Source organism: Barbus barbus (genome assembly GCF_936440315.1).
Source record: "Barbus barbus genome assembly, chromosome: 38".
NCBI lineage: Eukaryota > Metazoa > Chordata > Actinopteri > Cypriniformes > Cyprinidae > Barbus > Barbus barbus.
Genome location: NC_136716.1, coordinates 945,886 through 967,363, shown reverse-complemented (window position 1 = coordinate 967,363; position 21,478 = coordinate 945,886). Strand labels below are relative to the sequence as shown.

At 36.5% G+C, this 21,478-nt stretch overlaps 1 protein-coding gene across 1 annotated transcript in view; it reads left to right on the top strand.

The window, feature by feature from the left end:
• LOC306857937 (anthrax toxin receptor 1-like) overlaps positions 1-21,478 on the top strand; it is a 31,107-nt gene continuing 9,629 nt past the window's right edge. Inside the window, exons 1-14 of the mRNA XM_079398224.1 lie at positions 1-619; positions 7,821-7,892; positions 8,068-8,139; positions 8,225-8,306; positions 8,392-8,422; positions 9,038-9,111; positions 9,200-9,268; positions 9,479-9,559; positions 10,325-10,385; positions 11,000-11,098; positions 13,020-13,089; positions 15,370-15,448; positions 19,390-19,485; positions 19,729-19,767. Of these exons, the coding sequence (XP_079254350.1) occupies positions 474-619; positions 7,821-7,892; positions 8,068-8,139; positions 8,225-8,306; positions 8,392-8,422; positions 9,038-9,111; positions 9,200-9,268; positions 9,479-9,559; positions 10,325-10,385; positions 11,000-11,098; positions 13,020-13,089; positions 15,370-15,448; positions 19,390-19,485; positions 19,729-19,767 (1,071 nt within the window). The 5' untranslated portion in view covers positions 1-473. The remainder of the gene's footprint in view (positions 620-7,820; positions 7,893-8,067; positions 8,140-8,224; positions 8,307-8,391; positions 8,423-9,037; positions 9,112-9,199; positions 9,269-9,478; positions 9,560-10,324; positions 10,386-10,999; positions 11,099-13,019; positions 13,090-15,369; positions 15,449-19,389; positions 19,486-19,728; positions 19,768-21,478) is intronic.

Sequence of the window (21,478 nt, the reverse complement as noted above, 5' to 3'; positions counted from 1 at the left end):
GCCCCATTTTTTTCTACAAGGGTAGAAATATGACACCAGCTCCTCTTCTGCCAACTCTTTTCTCTAACGACTCCGTCTTTGCTTTGCACATTAACATCAAATATCAAGCTCTTGAACAAAATACATCTGGCCTTTTAACACGTGGATTTCGTGCAGCAACAGTTCTTCAAAACAACAAACCTAGTGTTTTATATAAAGAGAACTAAACAGACACTTTGGGGGTGTTTTTTGTGGTGTTTTCCCTGGACATCGGCTGTCTGTGCAGTATATTTTGGGAATAGCGCGTTTTCATCGTATCTCGAGCTTGGAGTTCCAGTTTTCAGACTGATGTGAGGAAGGACTGCGTCAACATCCGCTAAACTCCTCTTCTTTGTGTGCATCCTTCCCTCAGGAGCTCAGCAAAGGCTCTTTTAGTGGATCATGTGAATGTCCGTCGGCTTTCTTGAGGATTGATGTTTTTGCATTAAGACACGATGGCGCTTGCAGTTGTTCAAATGTGTCTTGGCGTACTTTTCTTTGGACTTTTGTTGTTCTCGCTTCCATCTGCGAGAGCGCAAGGAGATGTGGAGGAGGAGAGATCATGTCAGGGCGCCTTTGACTTGTATTTTGTCCTTGACAAGTAAGTATCTGTTACAATTCAATCGTTTTTTGAACAAAGAATCCCGTCTCTCTCTCTAAACGTAAAAGAAAGTCAGTCTGTAAGTTATTATATCTTTAATCTCTTTGCTCTAACAGCTGGTAAACTCTCTGGTATGCAGCATAAACCCGTCAATCACATATAAAGGCAACTTGATCTGACTGAAGTGCAAATATTAGGGATGCTTTCACGGTCTGTCGGCCTGATATTTTCCACACTGAGAGATACTGCCTGGATAAAGTAGGCCAGTACATTTCCACTCAAATCCTCCATCTTTTCCCCTAATTTCTCTCATTCTGCATCACCAAAATCACCAGATGTCTATTGTTTGGTATCACTTGGCTGGGTTCAATTAGAGTTCAAGGAAGTGCGAGAGACAATGCCAAACAATACCAATGACTGTTTAACAGAAAACATCCAGTTTATTTGTATTGTGCCAATGTGTTGTTTTGTGCTCTGTCTGTGTGTAATGATGAGAAGAGGGGTGGTACATGTGAAGTTTGCTGAATAAGCACTTCAGACGGTCACAACTTCATTCCTCTGTGGTTCTCTTTTCCTGCCTCTTATCCTTTACCATTGTTAAACAGACCCAGAAAAACAACATCCTTTCCCACGATTTGACTGGGAAGATTCTTTACAGGATGTTTAGTCTAATTACACATTTATTTATATAAAACACCTTTTTTATATGCACTGTAAAATGATATGGTCATTAAGTAAAGGCAACTTCTGTTTTTACATGAACTCATCTAAATAAATTTAGAAATTTTAACTTTTTTAACTTTTAAATAACATGAAACTGAACTTGATTTAAGTCAGCTTAATGTTAGTTGGCATAACTCATGTAACCAAGTTGATTATACTTCATTTTTTAAGTGTTAAGTTGAAATAGGTGAAAATTGTGATTTGAGAAAAACTGCCCAGTTTGTCTTTACTATCATATGTGACCCTGGACCACAAAACCAGTCATAAGGGTCAATTTTTCGAAATTGAGATTTATGCATCATCTGAAAGCTGAATAAATAAGCTTTCCATTGTTAGGATAGGACAATATTTATTTATTTGAAAATCTAAGGGTGCAAAAAAATCTAAATATTGAGAAAATCGCCTTTAAAGTTGTTCAAATGAAGTTCTTAGCCATGCATATTACTAATCAAAAATTAAGTTTTGATATATTTACAGTAGGAAATTTACTAAATATGTTCATGGAACATGATCTTTATTTAATAATTTTTGACAAAGAAAAAGCAATAATTTTGAGCCATACAATGTATTTTTGGCTATTGCTACAAATATACCCCAGCGACTTAAGACTGGTATTGTGCTCCAGGGTTACATTTATGCTGTTAGTCTTATGAGACTCATGTTAATGTGTGGGTTGTCTGAAACGCCATTGATCTCATGAGAAAAGGTGTCTCGTATTCATTTGTTTAGATGGGTTAGACTGTTTTAATATTGCCTTATTGCTTGATCTGTGAACACATATTTCAAGGCCCTTTGATGAAAGGATAGTGATATTGTTTGACCATGTGTCAGAAGTTCAGCATGTGCAGCTGTCATAAAGAGAAGAAATAGGTCATATTGGATAAAATTAGCAGTGAAAACATTAGAAACAATCAAATGCACCATAAATCCTTTATGCTCTATGTCATTTGATTTTCATGTGTCATGCAACATGCTCTGGAATGGATCAGCTGAGTAAAACTATCATGCAAAGTCCTTTTCCACCCAGTTTTTCTCATGATGTGATGGCAGAAGACATAGCCAACCCAAGCACCCCCCTTTTTCACTTTACAGACTTTGGAAAAACTGACATTTAGTGAAATAGCATGCACATGAACATCTGCAGCCCTTTCAGAACATTACAAGCCTTCAGCTTCAACAATTTAAGTAATTCCCTGTGCATGCATTATTCTGTATTTTTAATCACCGTGCCATTGCGTGCATAGAGGGCATTTTTTCTGTATCTGTTTTATCACCAAATAAGCTGAACTTGAGGTATTGAAGCATCGCAAACAACAGCTGTATTGCACAAGAGTGTTTAGCTTCAGATGCACCATTATTGGACTTCTGAGGAGGGGCTTTCCTTGATTTGTTTTCGAGGAATTGGCATGTTTATCTGTCAAAAGGAATTCATCTCTCCACAACCTCACAATGAGATTTATTTTTAAAATCAGGTCCTTTAAATCTCTAGGGAAGTAAAGTTTGAACATCTTTAACCTTTAAAAATATTGGGATCTAAAACAATTACCATTGGACAACACAAACCGACTTCATCAGAAGGTTCAAATTAAATATCCTCTTTCCTAAAAGTAAATTTGCTGCATATCATTGTGGAAAGTCCCAGCATATCAGTGGAATATTGATTATATAAATAGAAAATGTGGGGCTAAAAAGGGCCGGATTTATAGAAATGACTTAAATGGGCCTCAAAATTGTCCTTCAAGCCTGGCATCATTGCTTCCACTTCTGCTTTCATGTGGCCCAAAGGCTTTCTGGGAAGTTGCGGCCTTGGGAAGTGATTCATATCCAGTCAACTGGTCGTTCATGGCCTGCTGTTTAACAAGTGGAATAAAACAAAGAAACTGTCCGTTGGAATGCTTAGTGTGCTATTTGCACTGTAAAACTCTGGTGATTTTTGCCGGTGCCTTTTTTCAGGTTCTTAAAAAGAGAACTTACCCAAAAATGAAAATTTGGTCAATATTTACTCACCCTCACGTCATTCCAAACCCGGCTTACTTTCTTCTGTGAAGCACAAACAATGTTTTAAAAAACGTTTTTGTCCATATCATGTGCAAAACTTCTACTTCACATAATGCATTTCTGTAGCTCAAACAGTAGAGTATTGCATTAGCAACACCAAGGTCATGGGTTTGATTCCCAGTGAACGCTTGAATTAAATTAATTGAATTGAATTGAATCAAATGTACACTTGAAATGCAATGTCACTTGAGATAAAAGCATCTGTCAAATGCATAAACGAAGGAAAGGCAATAAAGGGCAAAATAACATAACATTGAAGACCTTGTGAAATGACATGGGCGAGAGTAATGATATCATTTTAGTTTTTGGGCAATGCATTTTAGGATGTCGCACTGCATCCCTCTGACCACCTGACTCTTGGGATTGGTAATTGTTTATTGCAATCTTTGTCCATAAACAATGTCTGGACACATATTGCAGTCTGATTTACTTCATATTTATGATTGTTTTGAAACATCACTGTGTTAATCATAGTTTTGGTTCCACTAACTGTTGTTTAGCTTAAGATAACCCAGGCATTGAGTCATCTGTTTTAAAACAGCCAGAATAACAGCTTTAGCGTGCCAATGATTCATAAATGGCAAGCCCTTCTCTGAGAGTCACGTCGAGTTTCTCCCCTAATACACCCAAATTCAGCTTTACCTACTGGTAAAGCTCCTGGAACAGTTTTAGGAGACATGCATTCCTAGTTAAATGTTATCACACACCACAAATCTCCTTTCTGGATGCAGACCAGAAACTGCTGTGAAGTGTACCCAGGGCGTAAAAAGTATTTGGATATGCAGAAAACTGGTGTTCTCAGACCAGCACAGAAAACCGAAAGACTAAAATCGAGAAATTCAGAAGCGTAAGCTCAGATTCCCAGCACAGATTTTAAAAAAGATTAGTGGTTTTTCAGTTGAACTGGAGTGCAGTCGTTCATCATCATAGAATGGGATGCATTAACCAAATTGGACAATTGTAATTGGGCAGTTTTTTTTTTCTTGACACATTACCATTTTCAGAGCATTTGATATTTATTGTAAAAAAGGAGAAGAAGCTTTGTCTTTTAAATACCACTCCAACAACCAGCCCCAGCTGTTTGCTAACTTGGCCAGTGAATTAGACCCATTCCCATTCTTTCAACTGCTCCTCCGTTTTCCCAAATCATGTCAGCCAACCCAAAGTCTGCAAACATGTATGAGTAAAATGAAGCACAGGCAGCGAGTGCTTGTAGTGTAATATATAGTATAGTATTTTTTAATAATTCTTCTGTATAGCCATTTGTCTGAAAACATTGACAAAATATAGTAAATGTATGATTTATTTATTTATTTATTTATGGTGATGCCATCTTGATTTACCCCCTGCGATGATGTTTTCTGCTTTTTAACAAATACACTTACTTTTTATGACTACGTAGAAGTTCATATCACAAGTGCAATGCTGTACCAGGTGCACTACTGAGCAAGTTTACCACGTCAGAAAACCCAAATATATGGAGCTGGTTAAAGCCAGGTTAAAGAGATAGGTCTTTAATCTAGATTTAAACTGAAAGAGTGTGTCTGCTTCCCCAACAGTGTTAGGTAGATTGTTCCAGAGTTTGGGTGCTAAATAGGAATTGCATCAAATGATTAATTTCAATGTAAGTACATAGTAGTTAAGGCCACCTAATATATAGTGGGACCCTAAATTGTGATTCGGAGTCTAGGAGTGTCACAAAGACCTCACCACCTATTTATTTGAATATTTTATGTATGTACTATTGCAAAATGCTTTTTAAGGCTATTTATAAACACTGAGGAGATCATCCAGACTTGTTCTGTTAAACTGCTCTAGGCCTAGAAGATGTTTGAGGACCTGGAGGAGCCATTAAAACAGCAGTGTCAGGGAAATGCCACCATAATATTCTTACCATGTCTCAGGAAATACAAAGCAGGAGGAAGGGGAGCTAATGCTGACTTCACCTAAACCTAAACCGACAGTCACGTTTGCTGGTCTTCTCTGGTCCTCTTTAAACATTATTATTATTAGCGCTTCAGAAACCCCTTTAATCTGGAACGCAGACAGGTAACTGCACTCGACAGCAAAGAGAGCTTTTTATGAGCTGTGTTTTGGTTTCTGGTTCTGGCAGAAACGCAGATATGAAAAATCAGTTTAGGATTCGATCTCGAGGGAAGGCTGATCTCAGAGCAGATGAGACAACACACTTTTCTAATTAGCCCTCTTCCAAATATTACTCCAATGAGTCTTCCCGTCTTGGCTCTTGTTGCATCAAACCGCAATGACTTTCACATGTCTTAACATATGTGCAGTTATATACGAAGAGTTGTGTAACTGTAGAAAACATGAGTTTGGGGGGTCATTTAAAAGATGATGTAATTCCTTTCTCTGTGAATTAGGATCATCTTCAGAGTTGAAATCTCACTGGCTCTATATGGTTTAGTATAACCCATTAAAATTAGATCAAAGGAGGGCACCGCAACATATTTCATCAAGGATCTCACTTGAGAATAGACCACTTCCTTTCCTAACGCTGTTTGCACAGGTGAGAAATCTGCAAGCTAGGCACCGATCCCATGATTGCTGTTACCTCAAGAAAGTCCTGCTTCCAACACAAACAGCGTCCATTGTGATGTTCAGAAATCTGAAGTTGAAAACTGCGGCAAGCCCTTAGCATGACCTGCTTCTGGCCAGCGTTCTCCTCTGTGTTACTTATGGTCTGTTTTGCCGTTTCAGAGCGCGCTGGCTGTGCGCTGGCCCGTCTTTTGTTGACTGTGTTATAAAAACATCTTCCTCCCACGCCGTTCCAGAAAGAGCTTTTCGAGAGCATTCATCACTCTCCTTCAGGATAAAACAAAGTTATTAGCTTAGCATTTCTCTGGAGGAACACAACCAGCTTTTTTAAGATGGGTCATTTTATTAAAAACAATAAAAGTCAGTCCATTTGAGTTGTTTTTTCTTGTCTAACAAGAAGAGTTGGGACAAATAGGTCATAATATGTGCAGTAATTGTCAACTTTTATTTTTTGTTAATATACACTACCATTCAAAAAATTTGAATAATTAACATTTCTTTTATGTTTTGAAAGATAAAAGTTGCATTGAAAGATAAATCTCATCTGCTCACCAAGGCTGCATTTATTTGATCAAAAATATAGTATAAAACAGTAATATTGTGATACTGTTTTCTATCTGAATGTTTTAAATTTAATTTATTTTGATTTCTGTAAAAAAAAAAAAAATAAAGACATTTTTATTTCTGAAGATCATGTGACACTGAAGACTGTAGTAATGATGCTGAAAATACAGCTTTGCCAACACAGATATAAATGACATTTTTAAATATATTAAAATAGTAAACTGTATTTGTAATCAAATAAATGCAGCCTTAGTGCATCATAGAGAGGTAACATTTAGAAAAAGCAATTATTCCAAATATTATTCCCTATTTAAAACATTTCAGCAAACATCTAGTAACTAATTTAGTTTTCTCCCCTTTGTCTTCATGAAAATGTCCTTTTGGTCTCTCGCCATCGCTAGCACTTATTTCTGTATAAGAACAAACATGCAGCTTTGAGCCATAAATTCGATGCAAATAAAAACTTTTTTCTTTTTATTTTCTTTCTATGTATTTTTATATTTTAACTACTTATATAATATATTGTTGAAACACTCTACATTGTGTTTCAACTCCATATGTTTCTATTTTTTTAATAGATAACATTATTTCGTTATAGTTTCAGGAATTAAACTCTCCAAGGAAAAGTAAAAATGCATCCATTTTATAATTTTATCTTATATTTTGTTATCTTTATCAGTAGAGGATGATTGTAGCATCAACCCTATTACCATGACTGTATATTAAACATTACGTTTCACAATCTTGAGCACAAGGGTGGTACATTAAATTTGACCATTTTAAAAAACGTTCAACCTTGTTACTGTATGACACAATGCATAATCCCCTCATTTGAAATCTTACAGAAATGTACTTTAAAATCACCTCGTCAGACTGCTAATGGCACCGGTTTCATAGAACGAGCTAGTTACTGTTATGTCTGGCGTTCAGACCAAACATGTTACATCAGCCAGGGAATGCGATTTAACAACGCAGAGCCTATTTCTGCAGCATGTTTCATCAATTAGTCAAACTGACTCAAGCACAGATCAGTAGACTCAATTAGCTCATTTCCCATTTGTCATCCAGCACTAATGAATTACCACAGGTTGCCTCTCAGGGGCAAAGACGGGAAATGACCAGCTGGCATAAACCATTTACAGCTGCGCCTCAGGGGGAAAAACAATAGGGGACAAAATTAGATGACTTTGCTAAGTTGAAAGCATTGATAATTAATTGGAAGAATCCTCAGTTGGATTGATCTGATGCATTAAACGCAGAAACATCCCATTTACTGATCGTTTGACCTCTTTCTCCTCAGGTCAGGAAGTGTCAAGCACCACTGGCATGAAATCTACAATTTTGTGGAACATTTGGCTGAGAAATTCACCAGGTACTAAAGCATCTCTTGAGGAAAAACAAACAAATGCACTGAGCCACACTATTGGACTCAACGGAATGGCATGTTTTTGTTGACATTATCCAATTGCGTAAGATTTCCGAAGTAGGTCATGGATGATTTTACAAATGCATTTTATAAATTCAGTCTGTCTTTCATTATCTCTCAGTCCAATGCTGCGAATGTCCTTCATCGTGTTCTCAACCAGAGGGGAAACAATCATGAGACTCACGGAAAACAGGTGCGGAAAGACACTTCTTCTAGTGCTGGACCTTTTTGTCATTTTTTACATTCAAAATCATTTTTGATTTTGTAATTTTTCAAAGGGAGACCATAAGAAAAGGCCTTAATGCTCTCAGACGAGAGATCCCAGGCGGAGACACATTTATGCATCTTGGTCTACAAAGGGTAAAATGTTCAAATTAAATATGTTTATCATTCAGATGTACTTATTTTAATGTCTTTTAACATTATTATCTAAATTTATTCACAGGCAAATGAGCAAATACACCAGGAAAACTTTGGTAGGTTTACATTAATGACAAGCCAAGTCATCTTTATTTGTATAGCGCTTTATATATTACAGATATTTAGTTTCAAAGCAGCTTAACAGTAATAAAGAGGAACATAACAGAATCGATGATGCAAACGTCTTCAATAAATTCTGCTGTAAAGCAAGTCTAAAAAGGCAATAGTTTCATTATTAAATTTGAAGTGACAGTTCAACCAAAAATGAAAATTCTAAACAATCATAGTGTTTTCTTCCATTCTATAAAGTATCACCAACCAACATTCTTCAAGATGTGTTGTGTGTGTTTAACAGAAGAGGGGAACTAATACAGTTTTGGAGCAACTTGAGTAAATGATGACAGAATTTTCCATATTTTGTGTGAACTGTCACTGTAAGTCAGTTCATTATTGATTCAGTCAGTTCAATAGCTGTGTGAAATATCTCTACAGAAGACGGTAGTATCATTATTCAGCTCTAGTCAGTTTAATGATAATTCCATTAAACTCTATTACAGTTTTATTCGGTGACAGCTACTACTAAGTACTTAGGTAATTACTCTGTATCATGACACCTTAAAATAAAGTGTTACCGTTTGTTCTTACCTGACAATCTTGACTCCACTTTGTAGGAACTGCAAGTGTCATAATTGCACTGACGGACGGTGAGCTTCAAGAACATCAGCTGATAGCAGCTCAACAGGAGGTAACATGATGTTCAGCATTCAGTCTGCAGACATTTAGAAATCTAAAAATGTATGGTTTTTAATTATGATTGCATGATGTCTCATCAGGCAGCACGAGCTCGGACATTGGGTGCAATCGTGTATTGTGTCGGCGTTAAGGACTTCAATGAAACACAAGTAATGATGATCTTTTGTTGATGTTTTTAAAGGCCTATTTGTCTTGCAATAATTACTAACAAACACTAATGGACTCTGTTCCTCAAGAATGCACTTAACCAGAGAATGTTATTCAGTGTCCACAATGCACTTTATATGGAGGAAACTGATCAGATCAACCAATCGACTCTCAGATGAGCTGTAAATAAACATTGGTTTGTCCTGTTCTAGCTGGCTACCATAGCGGACACCAGTAAGCATGTATTTCCGGTCTTGGGAGGATTCCAGGCGCTGAGAGGAATGATTGACTCGGTAAACTGAAGCATTTGGCTCTATGGAAGATTTTTTTTTAAATGCATATAGTACAGATGCACGTTCCTTACTTTAAGCTGAAGTGTGGGGTTTGTTCAGTGGTACTTCTGTCCAAGCATCTCCAAAAATGAAATTCTCTCATCGTTTACTTACCATCATGTTGACTTTGGTTAATCTTTAATACACAGATGAAGATCATTTTAATGAGAGGTTTCTATCTCTTCATTGAAAGTCCAGATAACCAAAATTTAAGATCCAAACTGTTTATAAAGTCATTGTAAAATGAATTAATTTCATAATTAAAAGCCTAAATTAAATATTTTTATTATATAATGCAATTGCATCTCTTCACAAATCTTGGATTAAATTTCTTGATTTATATGGATTAATTTGTGTAATTAAGTTTTATAGGTTTTGAATGACATGACAGTGAGTAAATGATGACCAAATGTTTATATTTACAGTATTTAATATACAGAGACTACTATAAATATGGCTTTAATAATAGTTGATTAGCACACATATAAGTAAATAAATATATTTTGTAAATGTTTAAAAAAAAAAAATACTTACGAGAAAATAGTATTTCAGGTTATCTGCTTCCAAATGTAACATTTAATTAATTGTGTTACTTGCTGTATCTTTGTAATTATTTGTGAAATTTACAAGCAATTTTTGAGTGAAAACTGGTCAATCCTAAACCAATTTTTTTAGTGTAGTTTGAATTTGAATAATAGATATGAATTAAATATTTTCTGTTTTTAGATAATCAAAAAGTCTTGCATCGAGATCTTGGCAGCGGAGCCATCCAGCGTATGTGCAGGAGGTATGAAAATAAATAAATTACATACATATATATATATATTTATGTGTGTTTGTGTGTATGGACTGTATATACTATATGCATATATATACACACACACACACACATATATATATATATATATATATATATATATATATTTATATATAAATGCAATGGCCATTCCACTTTCAATTATTTTGTACATAAACCCTCATTTCTGTTCATATACATGTCTCTCTGTGGATTATGTATGTGCCATAAATCTTTTTAACTCAGTAAGTCTGTTACACTTAATGATTCATTTCATTTCCATTTCCAAAACGTCACTCTTTTGGACTAGATTTCCATTCAAACATTACCGTTGCACATCATCAGATGTAAAAAAGAAATAAGCAAGTTAATATAAAATAACTGTAGGGAAAATTCCGGTGTTGAACATAAGAGTCTGTGAGACACATTTACCAGAGAGGACACTTATGTCATTGTGGTTTTACATTACCCAGCATTCCTTGAGCTCTGATGATTTCAGTAGGAAGACATTGGCCCATGTGCTGAAAATACAGTTGCTATTTCTGAGGGAAATGACGTCATTGATCAGCGTTTTTGAGCAGCGTCTGTGGAAATCTGTGCTTCAGAGTCATTTCAGGTGGTGGTGAGAGGGAATGGGTTTCGACACGCCAGAAACATTGACCAGGTCCTGTGCAGCTTCAAAATCAACGACACAGTCACGCTCAGTGAGTGCCTCTCAGAATGACAAGCCAGCGTATCTAGCTGCTTTAGAACTCATTTGATCTGCTTTACTGAACGCTGAACATTTTAGTGCTGTCAAACGATTAATCGCGATTAATCACATCCAAAATAATAGTTTCTGTTTACGTAGTATATGTGTGTGTACTATGTATATGTATATATATAAATACACACACATGCATGTACAGTGGCGTGAAAAGGTTTTTGCCCCCTTCCTGTTTTTATATTTTTTTGCATATTTGTCACACTTAAAAGATTCAGATCATCAAACAAATTTTAATATTACTTAGAAATAATGCAAGTAAATGCAAATTGCAGTTTTTAAATGATGATTTCATTTATTCAAGATTCAAGATTTTTATTTGTCACATACACAATTATACAGGGTATAACCAGCAGTGAAATGTAGGTATGAAATGTATTTATTGAGGGAAAAAAGCTGTCCAAACCTACCTGGCCCTATGTGAAAAATGAATTGTCCCCTCCTGTTAAATCATGAAAGAATTGTGATTAACCACATTATTTTTGAAAGCTGAGTTAAATTTCACTAGCCAAACCCAAGCCTGATTAACTTAATCAGGACCTTAGACACTTAATCATCACTCAATCAGAACCTGTCTGACAAAGTGAAGCATGCTTAAAGAGCAACACATCATGCCGCGCTCTAGTCCTAGTCCTCTCATAAAAGAACCCAGAACAACATCTAAACACCTGCAGGCCTTACTTGCCTCAATTAAGGTCAGTGTTCATGATTCAACAAAAAGAAAGAGACTGGGCAAAAACGGCATCCAAGGCAAAGGCCACTGCTGACCAAAAAGGACACAAAGGCTTGTCTCACATTTGACAAAAAATATCTTGATTATCCCCAAGAATTTTGGGCAAATATTCTGAGGACTGATGAGACGTAAGTTGAGCTTTTTTTGGAAGGTGTGTGTCCCGTTACATCTGGCGTAAAACCAACACAGGATTTCATAAAAAGCACATCATGCCAACAGTCAAACATGTTGGTGGTAGTGTGATGGTCTGGGGCTGCTTTGCAGCTTCAGGAACTGGATGTCTTGCCATAATTGATGGAACCATGAATTCTGCACTCTATCAGAAAATCCTGAAGGAGAACGTCCGGCCCTCAGTTTGTGACCTCAAGCTCAAGCGCACTTGGGTTATGCAGCAGGACAATGATCCCAAACACACCAGCAAGTCCACCTCTGGGTGGCTCAAGAAAAATTAAGGTTTTGGAGTGGCCACATCAAATTCCAGGCTTAAATCTGATTGAGATGCTGTGGCATGACCTTAAAGAGTCCATTCTTGCTCGAAAACCCTCAAGTGTGGCTGAATTAAAACAATTCTGCAAAGAAGAGTGGGCCAAAATTCGTCCACAGCGATGTGAAAGACTCATTGCCAGTTATCTCCGTTGTTGCTGCAAAGGGTGGCACAACCAGTTACTAGGTTTAGGGGGCAATTATTTTTTCACGTAAGGCCAGATAGGTTTGGACAGCTTTTTTCCATTAATTAATTAAATCATCATTTCAAAACTGCATTTTGTATTTACTCGGGTTATCTTTGTGTAATATTCAAATTTGTTTGTTGATCTGAATCTTTTAAGTCTGACATGCAAAAAAATAAAAAAACAGGAAGGAGCAAAAACCTTTTCACGGCACTGTATGCATTTAAGAAAAATATGTTGTGTTTGAGTATTAAATCTATTTATATATAATATAAATTATATGAATATAAATATATTCATGTAAATGCATGTAAATATTTTCAAAATATATACTGTATGTGTGTGTATTTATATATTCATAATAAATATACACAGTACACATAAATATATTATGTAAACAAAAACTTTTAATCGCGATTAATCGTTTGACAGCACTAGAACATTTTATCTTCTGTTTACAGACGAGAAGCCTGCGAGTGTCGAAGACACGTTCTTGCTGTGCCCTGCGCCTGTTATTGATGAAGTTGGAAAGTAAGTGTGAGGTCTGCCGTGCATTAGGCCGTGTTTATGATCCGTGTCAAAGGTCACATTCCACTTCCTGCGCAGCTCGCTGCTTTAGCTTTGAGGTCATGCTGTCGATGCAGGCGGTTCATGGCTTTCTTTTTCCTGTCAGAACTGCATAATCAAAGCTTTACATGATGTCATGAGGACCCATTAAAAGCAGATAGTTCCTCAGAAATCATTGTGTTCATCACACCCACTCTCTCTTTGTTCCTCATCCATTATTTCATTCTTTCCCTTTACTGCTCCCATAAACCCTCAAGGATCCATATTTTCCATTCAACAATGATACAGCGTATTAGGTTAGTAGTTTTTTAAGTTATGGCTGGAAAGAAAAACTTTTTTTTACCTGTAAATGTGTTGAAATAAAGAAATGCATGACAAACTAGTTTAAGGAAACAGAACCTTTCACACCTCCACCAGGTATGAGACATAATCATTATTATTCTTTTGTTTTATTATCAGCCTTTATACTGGCAATAAAACGTTTACCAAGCCACATCGCTTCAATCCCAGTATACATTTACCCAACTATTATCAAAAGTATTTCTAACATTTTCTTGCGACCTTACATGAAGTGTTATGACAAAATGCATTATGAAGAAGAATTGGACCTGTTCTGCAGGTGCATTAGAGCTAACATTAGCATCATGCTATATAAGAAAATTTATGAGATTAATAGTGCACTTTTACTCAGCACTCACTTTAAACCACCATCGAGAGTTTGTAATAACTTCCTTTTGCGATCACGTGTATATACAGTATACACTTTGGGCAGCCGCAATATATTATAAAAGTAGCCCAAAAGAAACGCAACCTACGGCTCTGTCATTTTTCCCGCGACTGTATTTTCAAAACAGCCCAATTGTGCAGGAAAACCGCGACCCTGGCAACACTGGTTCGCTGTACCCTTATCACATATGAGTATACATATCTCTCACGCACTGTTGCTCTCTCTCTCTCTCTCTCTCTCTCTCTCTCTCTCTCTCTCTCTCTCTCTCTCTCGCTCTCGCTCTCGCTCTCTCTCTCGCTCTCTCTCTCTCTCTCTCTCTCTCTCTCTCTCTCGCTCTATCTCTCTCTCTCGCTCTCTCTCTCCGCGTTCGCTTCACTTTTGTCTAGCCCGGTGCCTCATAATCACACAATCCCTGCGTCCCAATGTGCATATCCACCCTATCTGCCCTACATAGTATTGAAAATGACTAATATCACATAGAATTTAGGATGGATAGTGTGCACATTGGGACACATTTAAAATTCATTGGGACGAAATTAAAATATGTTTAATAATATATATATTTTTTTAAATAGAAGTTACACAAAATATTTAGTTTTAGCTAACTAACCCTGGTGTTAATTCGTAGTTCGACTTTTTAAGAATAATCTGAATAAACAATTCTTCTGATCAGAATTTAGAACTTTTGTGTTCTAATAAAAACATTTATTTTTAGGACTAAACCTCATGATCTCTTTAGCTCTTCACACGTCCTAAAGCCCGATCACCAGTTCATTTCTCTTCTCTTCTCGCCTTCATCTTGTCTTCTGTGCCATCCTCCATCAAACAGTCCATGCCATTTCTTTTATCTCGCTGTGATTTATGTCAACAGTTCCTCCGAGGCTCTTCTTGTAAAATAGATAATTTCTCAAACAGTGAGACTCTCACGCTAGAGCTTTTGGTCCATCAGTGTTCGTTTGGTGTGAAAGTGTACTCAGTTTGACACCATGTAAATGAACAGAGTCAAAGAACCACCCCAAACTTTACTTTTCCTCTCAGTAATGATTGTGTGGTGAAACATCAGGCGGTTCATCATTATATTTTTGCACAGAGGAATGTGAAGCTAATCTGAAGTAGATGCTCTCCATCAGAGAAAATGGTCGTATCTGTCAGAAACGCAGACTTGGCCTCTGTGTGTCGGGAGACAAACCTCGGCGAGAATGCTGAGCATTTGAAAAGCTGTTTTTATCAAATGTTTGAGACACTAGACAGCTGACCTCAACAAAACTTAACCAGCACCTACAGAGCTCTGTGAGGCTGCCAGTTATGGTCTGCAAGGCATTTTTCATACAACTAAACATCTTTGTGTAAAAAATGTAAGAGAAATCTAGCGGGGTTGTTTTTGGCACACGTCTCTCTGAATCCGTTGGTTTGGGTTTCTACTTTTTTGGATCCTGCTGTGCAACGTTACAGGATTTGCTGGCTTTCAAAGTGACAAATATGGGTATGAAAACTGATGTTTGTTTTTTGCGCTTCAGGGTGGTGTACCTGCAAGTCAGCATGAACGAGGGTCTGTCGTTCATCACCAGCTCCGTTCACATCACTACAACTGAGTGTGTAAGTCTGAATACAAACACAGCATCACATCCAGCACAACTACAACACAAACTACTAAATATTAAATGCTCATTCATTTTGAGATTTGAGAATTAATTTTACATCCTGAAAAATGTTATAGTTCCTTAATATTTAAATCTTATTTTGCCATGTAATATTCCTTAATTGTACACCATTTTTCAATGAATAATTACATGTAATTAAACATTACAGTATTTAAACATTATTTTGTCATATCGTATTCATTAATTTACACCAATTAAAATTTTACTAACAAAAGTGCATGCAATTTTTTAAATAATATTTAGAGGCCAAACCCCAAAGGGGCCATAGCTCCTATTGCATTTGTGTGTGTTCTTTATTATTATTCCTCCACAATGGGAGTCTATGGCAGCCCTATGAAGGGAACCTAGGAAAATGATCAAATTTGGCACACTTGTAGTGATGGCCATGAATAGTGATCTGACAAACTTTGGGCTTCCTAGGACCAACTCAGTTCAAACATTCCCTTTTCAAGCGGTTATAACTTTTGAACCCTTTGTTCTAGAAAAATGAAACTTGGTCCACCTGATTACTCTGCTCATGCTGATCACAATCAATGGCTTACATTAAAACTCCACCCATTACAGTAGCAGTCATTTTGAAAAGTACAGTATTCAATTTTTCACTACTACTCCTTCTAAATTGGTCCAATTCTTCCCAAAATTGGCAGATATGATCTTTGGACTGAGCCGCATAGAAATGACAGAACAGAACTTTTTGACCTAGTGGTGAAGAAAGGTAATGATGTTGTGAACTTAAGGAGGTTGACCTGAAATTGCTTCAGAGCCTGTATCTTGGCCAAACTTTAATCAATAAAAATTAAACTTGGTACGCTTCATCAACACCATGATCTGAGGGTCCATGCCAAAGTTGGGGACAGTGCCACCTACGGGTCATGAGATACCAAAAACTTTTGAACAGTTAGTCAGAATCATAATCTTGGTATCTTGGGGACAGATTTACTAAACAGGGCAAATTAGCGTGAGAGAGCGTATTTCCAAAACAACGCTGATGGATGTGGAAATTCATGCAGGTGATTTACTGACAATGCCCAAATTAAAGAACACAGACGCATCATCTCATTTGCATATCGGCCAACGCAAAATACCAAGCACAATGCAAATTAGCGTTGTCACAAATACGCACAGATGTATATTGGTTGAAGATTATAATTAAAATTGCACAAACACAATTAAATATTCAATAGCAACCTATATATATATACAGTATATATTTATGTATGTGTATGTATATATATATATATATTACTATAGTAATAGTTCAAATAGTAGTTTAATTTAATAATAATAATTATTAAAAACCCTCTCATCCAATAATCAGGATTTAGAACTGTCTCGTGGTTCCTTTAGCTCTCCACATATTAAACTGTTTCCTCACTTACATTTATTTTCCTCAGAATGTTTTTAGGTGTCACACTTTAATTACTTTCATTAAATCAAAGTAGCTGCTATAACTAAATATATCTATTATATTTGATTGTAATTATGCTACATTATAAATCATTGGAGAGTTTTGGGTGGTCTTTAGTTGGTAACCCCTTATTTTCTTTGCATTCTCCTCACGTTCAGGTCGTCCCCTATCATCATTTTCTCTTCACGAACCCCTTCCCCCCCAAACACACACACACACACATCAAGGGCCAAACCGCAGACAAAGCCCCAGAACGATCCGTCTCTGATTCTCACTGCGCAGGCTTCAGGCCACAACCACAGAGTTACTTTTATGAAGCATTTCTTCTCCAAATACTTCACAAATGCACTGTGCGCTTCCCGTTCTTTTCCCATGACTTACTTTCTAACAGCGAGGTTGCACAGTTTTTGGTGGTCATAGCTTGTCTTTAGATGAAAATGCCCATTAGTCAATATTTTTAAAAGATCATTTCACATTTTACTGGCAAAAAGGACATGCACATTTTAAATAATATTTAAACACTATTTTGTGTTGTCATTAATTTTGCAACATTTTACATTTTAATGTAAAAATGATTCTAATATTTAAACATTTCATCCTGAAATATTAATTTCACACCATTTTACATTTTAATTATTTATTTGTAAATCATTTTAAATATTATTTAGTTATTTTGTCATTTTCATTTATTTTAGACTTTAGGTTTAGATGTTGTATTTTATTTTTTATTGTAAAAACTGACATAATATTTTAACAATATTTAAACATTGTTTTGTGATGTCTTAGTCAGCAATTTTACTGACAAATATGACAAATGAGTTATTATTTTCTAATATTTAAACATATGGCCTATTCATTGGTTTTACACCATTGTAAGTTTTACTTACAAAAATTACGTTATTTGTTTACAATATTTAACATTATCATCATGTCATATTCATTAATTTTACATTTAACTGACAAAAATGATTTAATTTAAATGTTTTTAAATTTACCAACATTTATGAAATAAAATACAGCATGTCAAACAAATAAATTCATCAACATAAAGTAGAAATATTACTATTTTGCAGGGTTATTTTGTCTGAAATGTTTACATTAAAATAATTTAACCATAATGCATATTTTTAATCTGATCTTCATTATTGTCAATATATTGTTAGTTAAATAGTTAAATGAAATTGAAGGTCAAATTACAATATGGCAGTGGCGTTCCGTCCATATAAGCTGCGAATGCGCCGCATACCAAGGCCATCTATTAATATAAACGGGCTATTAATATAAACATGATTATAAGTTGATCCCTTGTCATTTGAGATGTGACTTACTGCTTGGGAATAAGTATGTAAAATTATTTATTTGACAAACAACGGTAATTTTCTGTAAATCTACGTCAGTTACGGGAGCTTCCAGGTAAGCGGATTCTCTGCAGCTTTCTCGCCTCCGTGTTGCTACGACTCCTCAGGATTGTTGCTCGTTCTCAGTGATTTGCTGGTATGCGGCTGATTTCATGTGCGAGGTAAACTGTCTGCGAAGCGCTCGCCCAAGCGGAATAATGAGCTGTTTCTGCCAGATCTCGATTGCCGAGAATTACATTGTGTTTAATGCAAAACTAACTCGACTAAATCATATGAAAAAAACATCATAACTGTATATTTTCATGCTTTCTCAAGCAAAGCAAATTTTGAAAGTCCACTAAAAACATAGCTGGTAGACAATGTTGAAGACGTTATTGTCAACAAGTGGTTAAAAAAAAAAAAGGTTTATAAAAATGTATATGAAATTTTAAATAAAAACAATCATCAGGAAAAAATAAGAAACAATACTTTTTTTTTCCCGTATACTTGTGTCGCTTACAGTTAAAGTCCTTCTCTGATTTTATTGTTGTTTGTAACGTTACTTGGCAATCTTTTATTTATTACATTTTTTTGTATTTTCATGGTCTATTATTGGAGTAGTGTCACCCGGGTGGGAGTTTTAACTCGGTTCACCGGGAATAAAAAAAAATAAAAGAATAAATAAATAGCCTAAATTTAAGTCATATAGAGCGGGGGAATCCCCCTTCTCCCCATCCTCTCAATATTACGTATCATCACAAAACTATGTGTAAACGTTATTTGCCGGTTTTTACTTGGGAAAAGCAGCTTTTTTCTAGCATTCGAATAATTATGGATAAACCTGAAACTATAGATGAAGGATTGGAGATGAATTTCATTTACAAATAAGGGATGAATGTGCATACTTTTAAATTGACACCTGCCACAGTGTTTTCCTCTTTGAGTGTGTTTTAAAAACGATGAGGAGAGGAGAGGATGGGGGGGGGGGGGTCTTATTTTTAGCACTCAGCATACCCGGTTAAAAAGGTCACCGCTCGCCACTGCAATATGGCATTACTTTTTATCCGTGAATCATAATAATTGTGCCAATTCTCTGTCTTCCTCAATGTTTCCCTGTCTTTTTCTCTGCAGTTTGACGGCACCATCCTCCTGATCACCCTGCTGGTGCTGTTTCTATTGCTGGGTTTGCTGTTCATGTGGTGGTTCTGGCCGCTTTGCTGCACTGTAGTAAGTCATTGCCTCATTTACCGTAAATATCAGTCTTCATACGTTCTCACAACACATCTTCCAGTACGGTGTTAATCTGGGAGCCAAAGGCCTATGGATTTGCAGTAAAAGTTGAGTGAATTAAGGTGGAAAGTTGGTCAGTTTGTCTCAAGCGAGGTCATGATTTAACATGCTGTTCTGTTTTATGTGTATAATGTGACTTGTGTTTGTGGTTATGTGATTATTTGACACATCTTTCCACAGGTGATCAAGGAACCTCCACCTCCTCCACCTCCAGAGCCAGTAAGTTACAGCTTTATCTGCTACTAAAGCATTAAATGTCACAGACGGAGCACGTTGATAAATATTTATGGGTCTCTGGTAGACCATAGCAGTGATGAGAGAGCTGAGATTACCTGCATCTGATACTGCATTCTTTCATCATCTCAATCTCATATTCACAATAAAACATTGGTTTGAATGTCCGCTGAGGAAAGCAATATCTTTGTCGCACTATCCTTTCATTTGTTAAGGGTGATTTCCGGTGACAGTGCTGCTCAGTGCAATTGTTGGGTGCTTGTTGAAAGTAAAAATAACTTCCTTGTTCCTTGCTTCCTTGCGTTTTAGTTTCTTTCAATATAAAAGTCTTCACTGCTGACTCACTCATAAAAACAGATTCTTGTCACCATCTTATTTTCAGAACAATGTAACTAACGAACACAACACACATACACACACACACCGTTTCCCAATACTAAATACCATTAATAAATACTACTATTATTAATATGAATATTATTTATTGAAATAATATTTGCAGGCCGCTGATAGCCTGGAGCTCACATCTCCAAAATTGTTGAAGCAAATTTTCAAATAGACGTTATCTTTATTAACAAACTGCATGTTTGAAGTCTAAACAAGTACGTTCTTGCCTAAAAAACTCTTAAAACTACATTCCGTGACACAAAAATATTGTTATTTATAAAATTATAATGGATTTGGGCGTCCGCCATGACACTCACTGTGAGAATCACTGCAAATGGAGTGATTCAAACAGTGAAACAGGTGAATGTAGGAGATTTAATGCAGGTGCGGTTCGGGTCCCAGTTTTTATGTCAAATGGGTCGGGTATAGGATTAAATTAGTGTTGCTGTCAGATAACGTGTCAGGTGTTCTGTTAATTACTGCAAGTGTTGGATGATCATTTCTCCAGCCAGGAAAGGTGAACAAAAAATGACTCTCTGTGATGTTACCACAAGGCGTCATTTACTTACAGATCTCAGACTTCTGGAGGGGATGTAGATTCGTAAGAGTGAGGAGGAAGTAGGAGGGTGCTGAACCGGTGGTTATTCTGTACGCAAACATCAATGTCTTGAACTTGATACGAGCAGCAACCGGTAGCCAGTGCGGGGAGATAAAGAGAGGTGTGAAGTGGGCCCTTTTGGGCTCTTTGAAGACCAGTCGTGCCGCTGCATTCTGAAACATTTGTCAAGGTTTGTTTGCTCATGATGAAAGTCCAGCTAGAAGAGCATTGCTATAGTCCAACCTAGAAATGACAAGGGCCTGGGCAAGAAGTTGTTCAGCATGCTCTGTTTGGAAGAGCCTGATCCTCCTGATGTTGTGCAATGCAAACATGCATGATCGAGTGGTCTTTACAATATGATCCTTGAAGGTCAGCTCTTCAACAAAGAATAATGTTTTTATGAACCCAGCAGGATGATGAAATCATGCTGTAGAGTCGGAGTGGCAGGGACAACGAGAGGTTCAGTCTTTGCCAGGTTGAGCTGCTGGAGATGTTCTTTTATCCATGCTGAGATGTTTGTCAGGCAGCCTGAGATCCATGCAGCTACTATTGGATTGTCTGGTTGAAATGAATGATAGTCATCAATGTGTGTCATCAATGGTAGAATTTGGTAGGAGAAACAGTGACCGACAGCAAAGTAGTCTCGGTTGAATGGCCACTGCTGAACCCTCATTGGTTAATGTTCAGTTAGTCATTCTTTGAAATAAATAA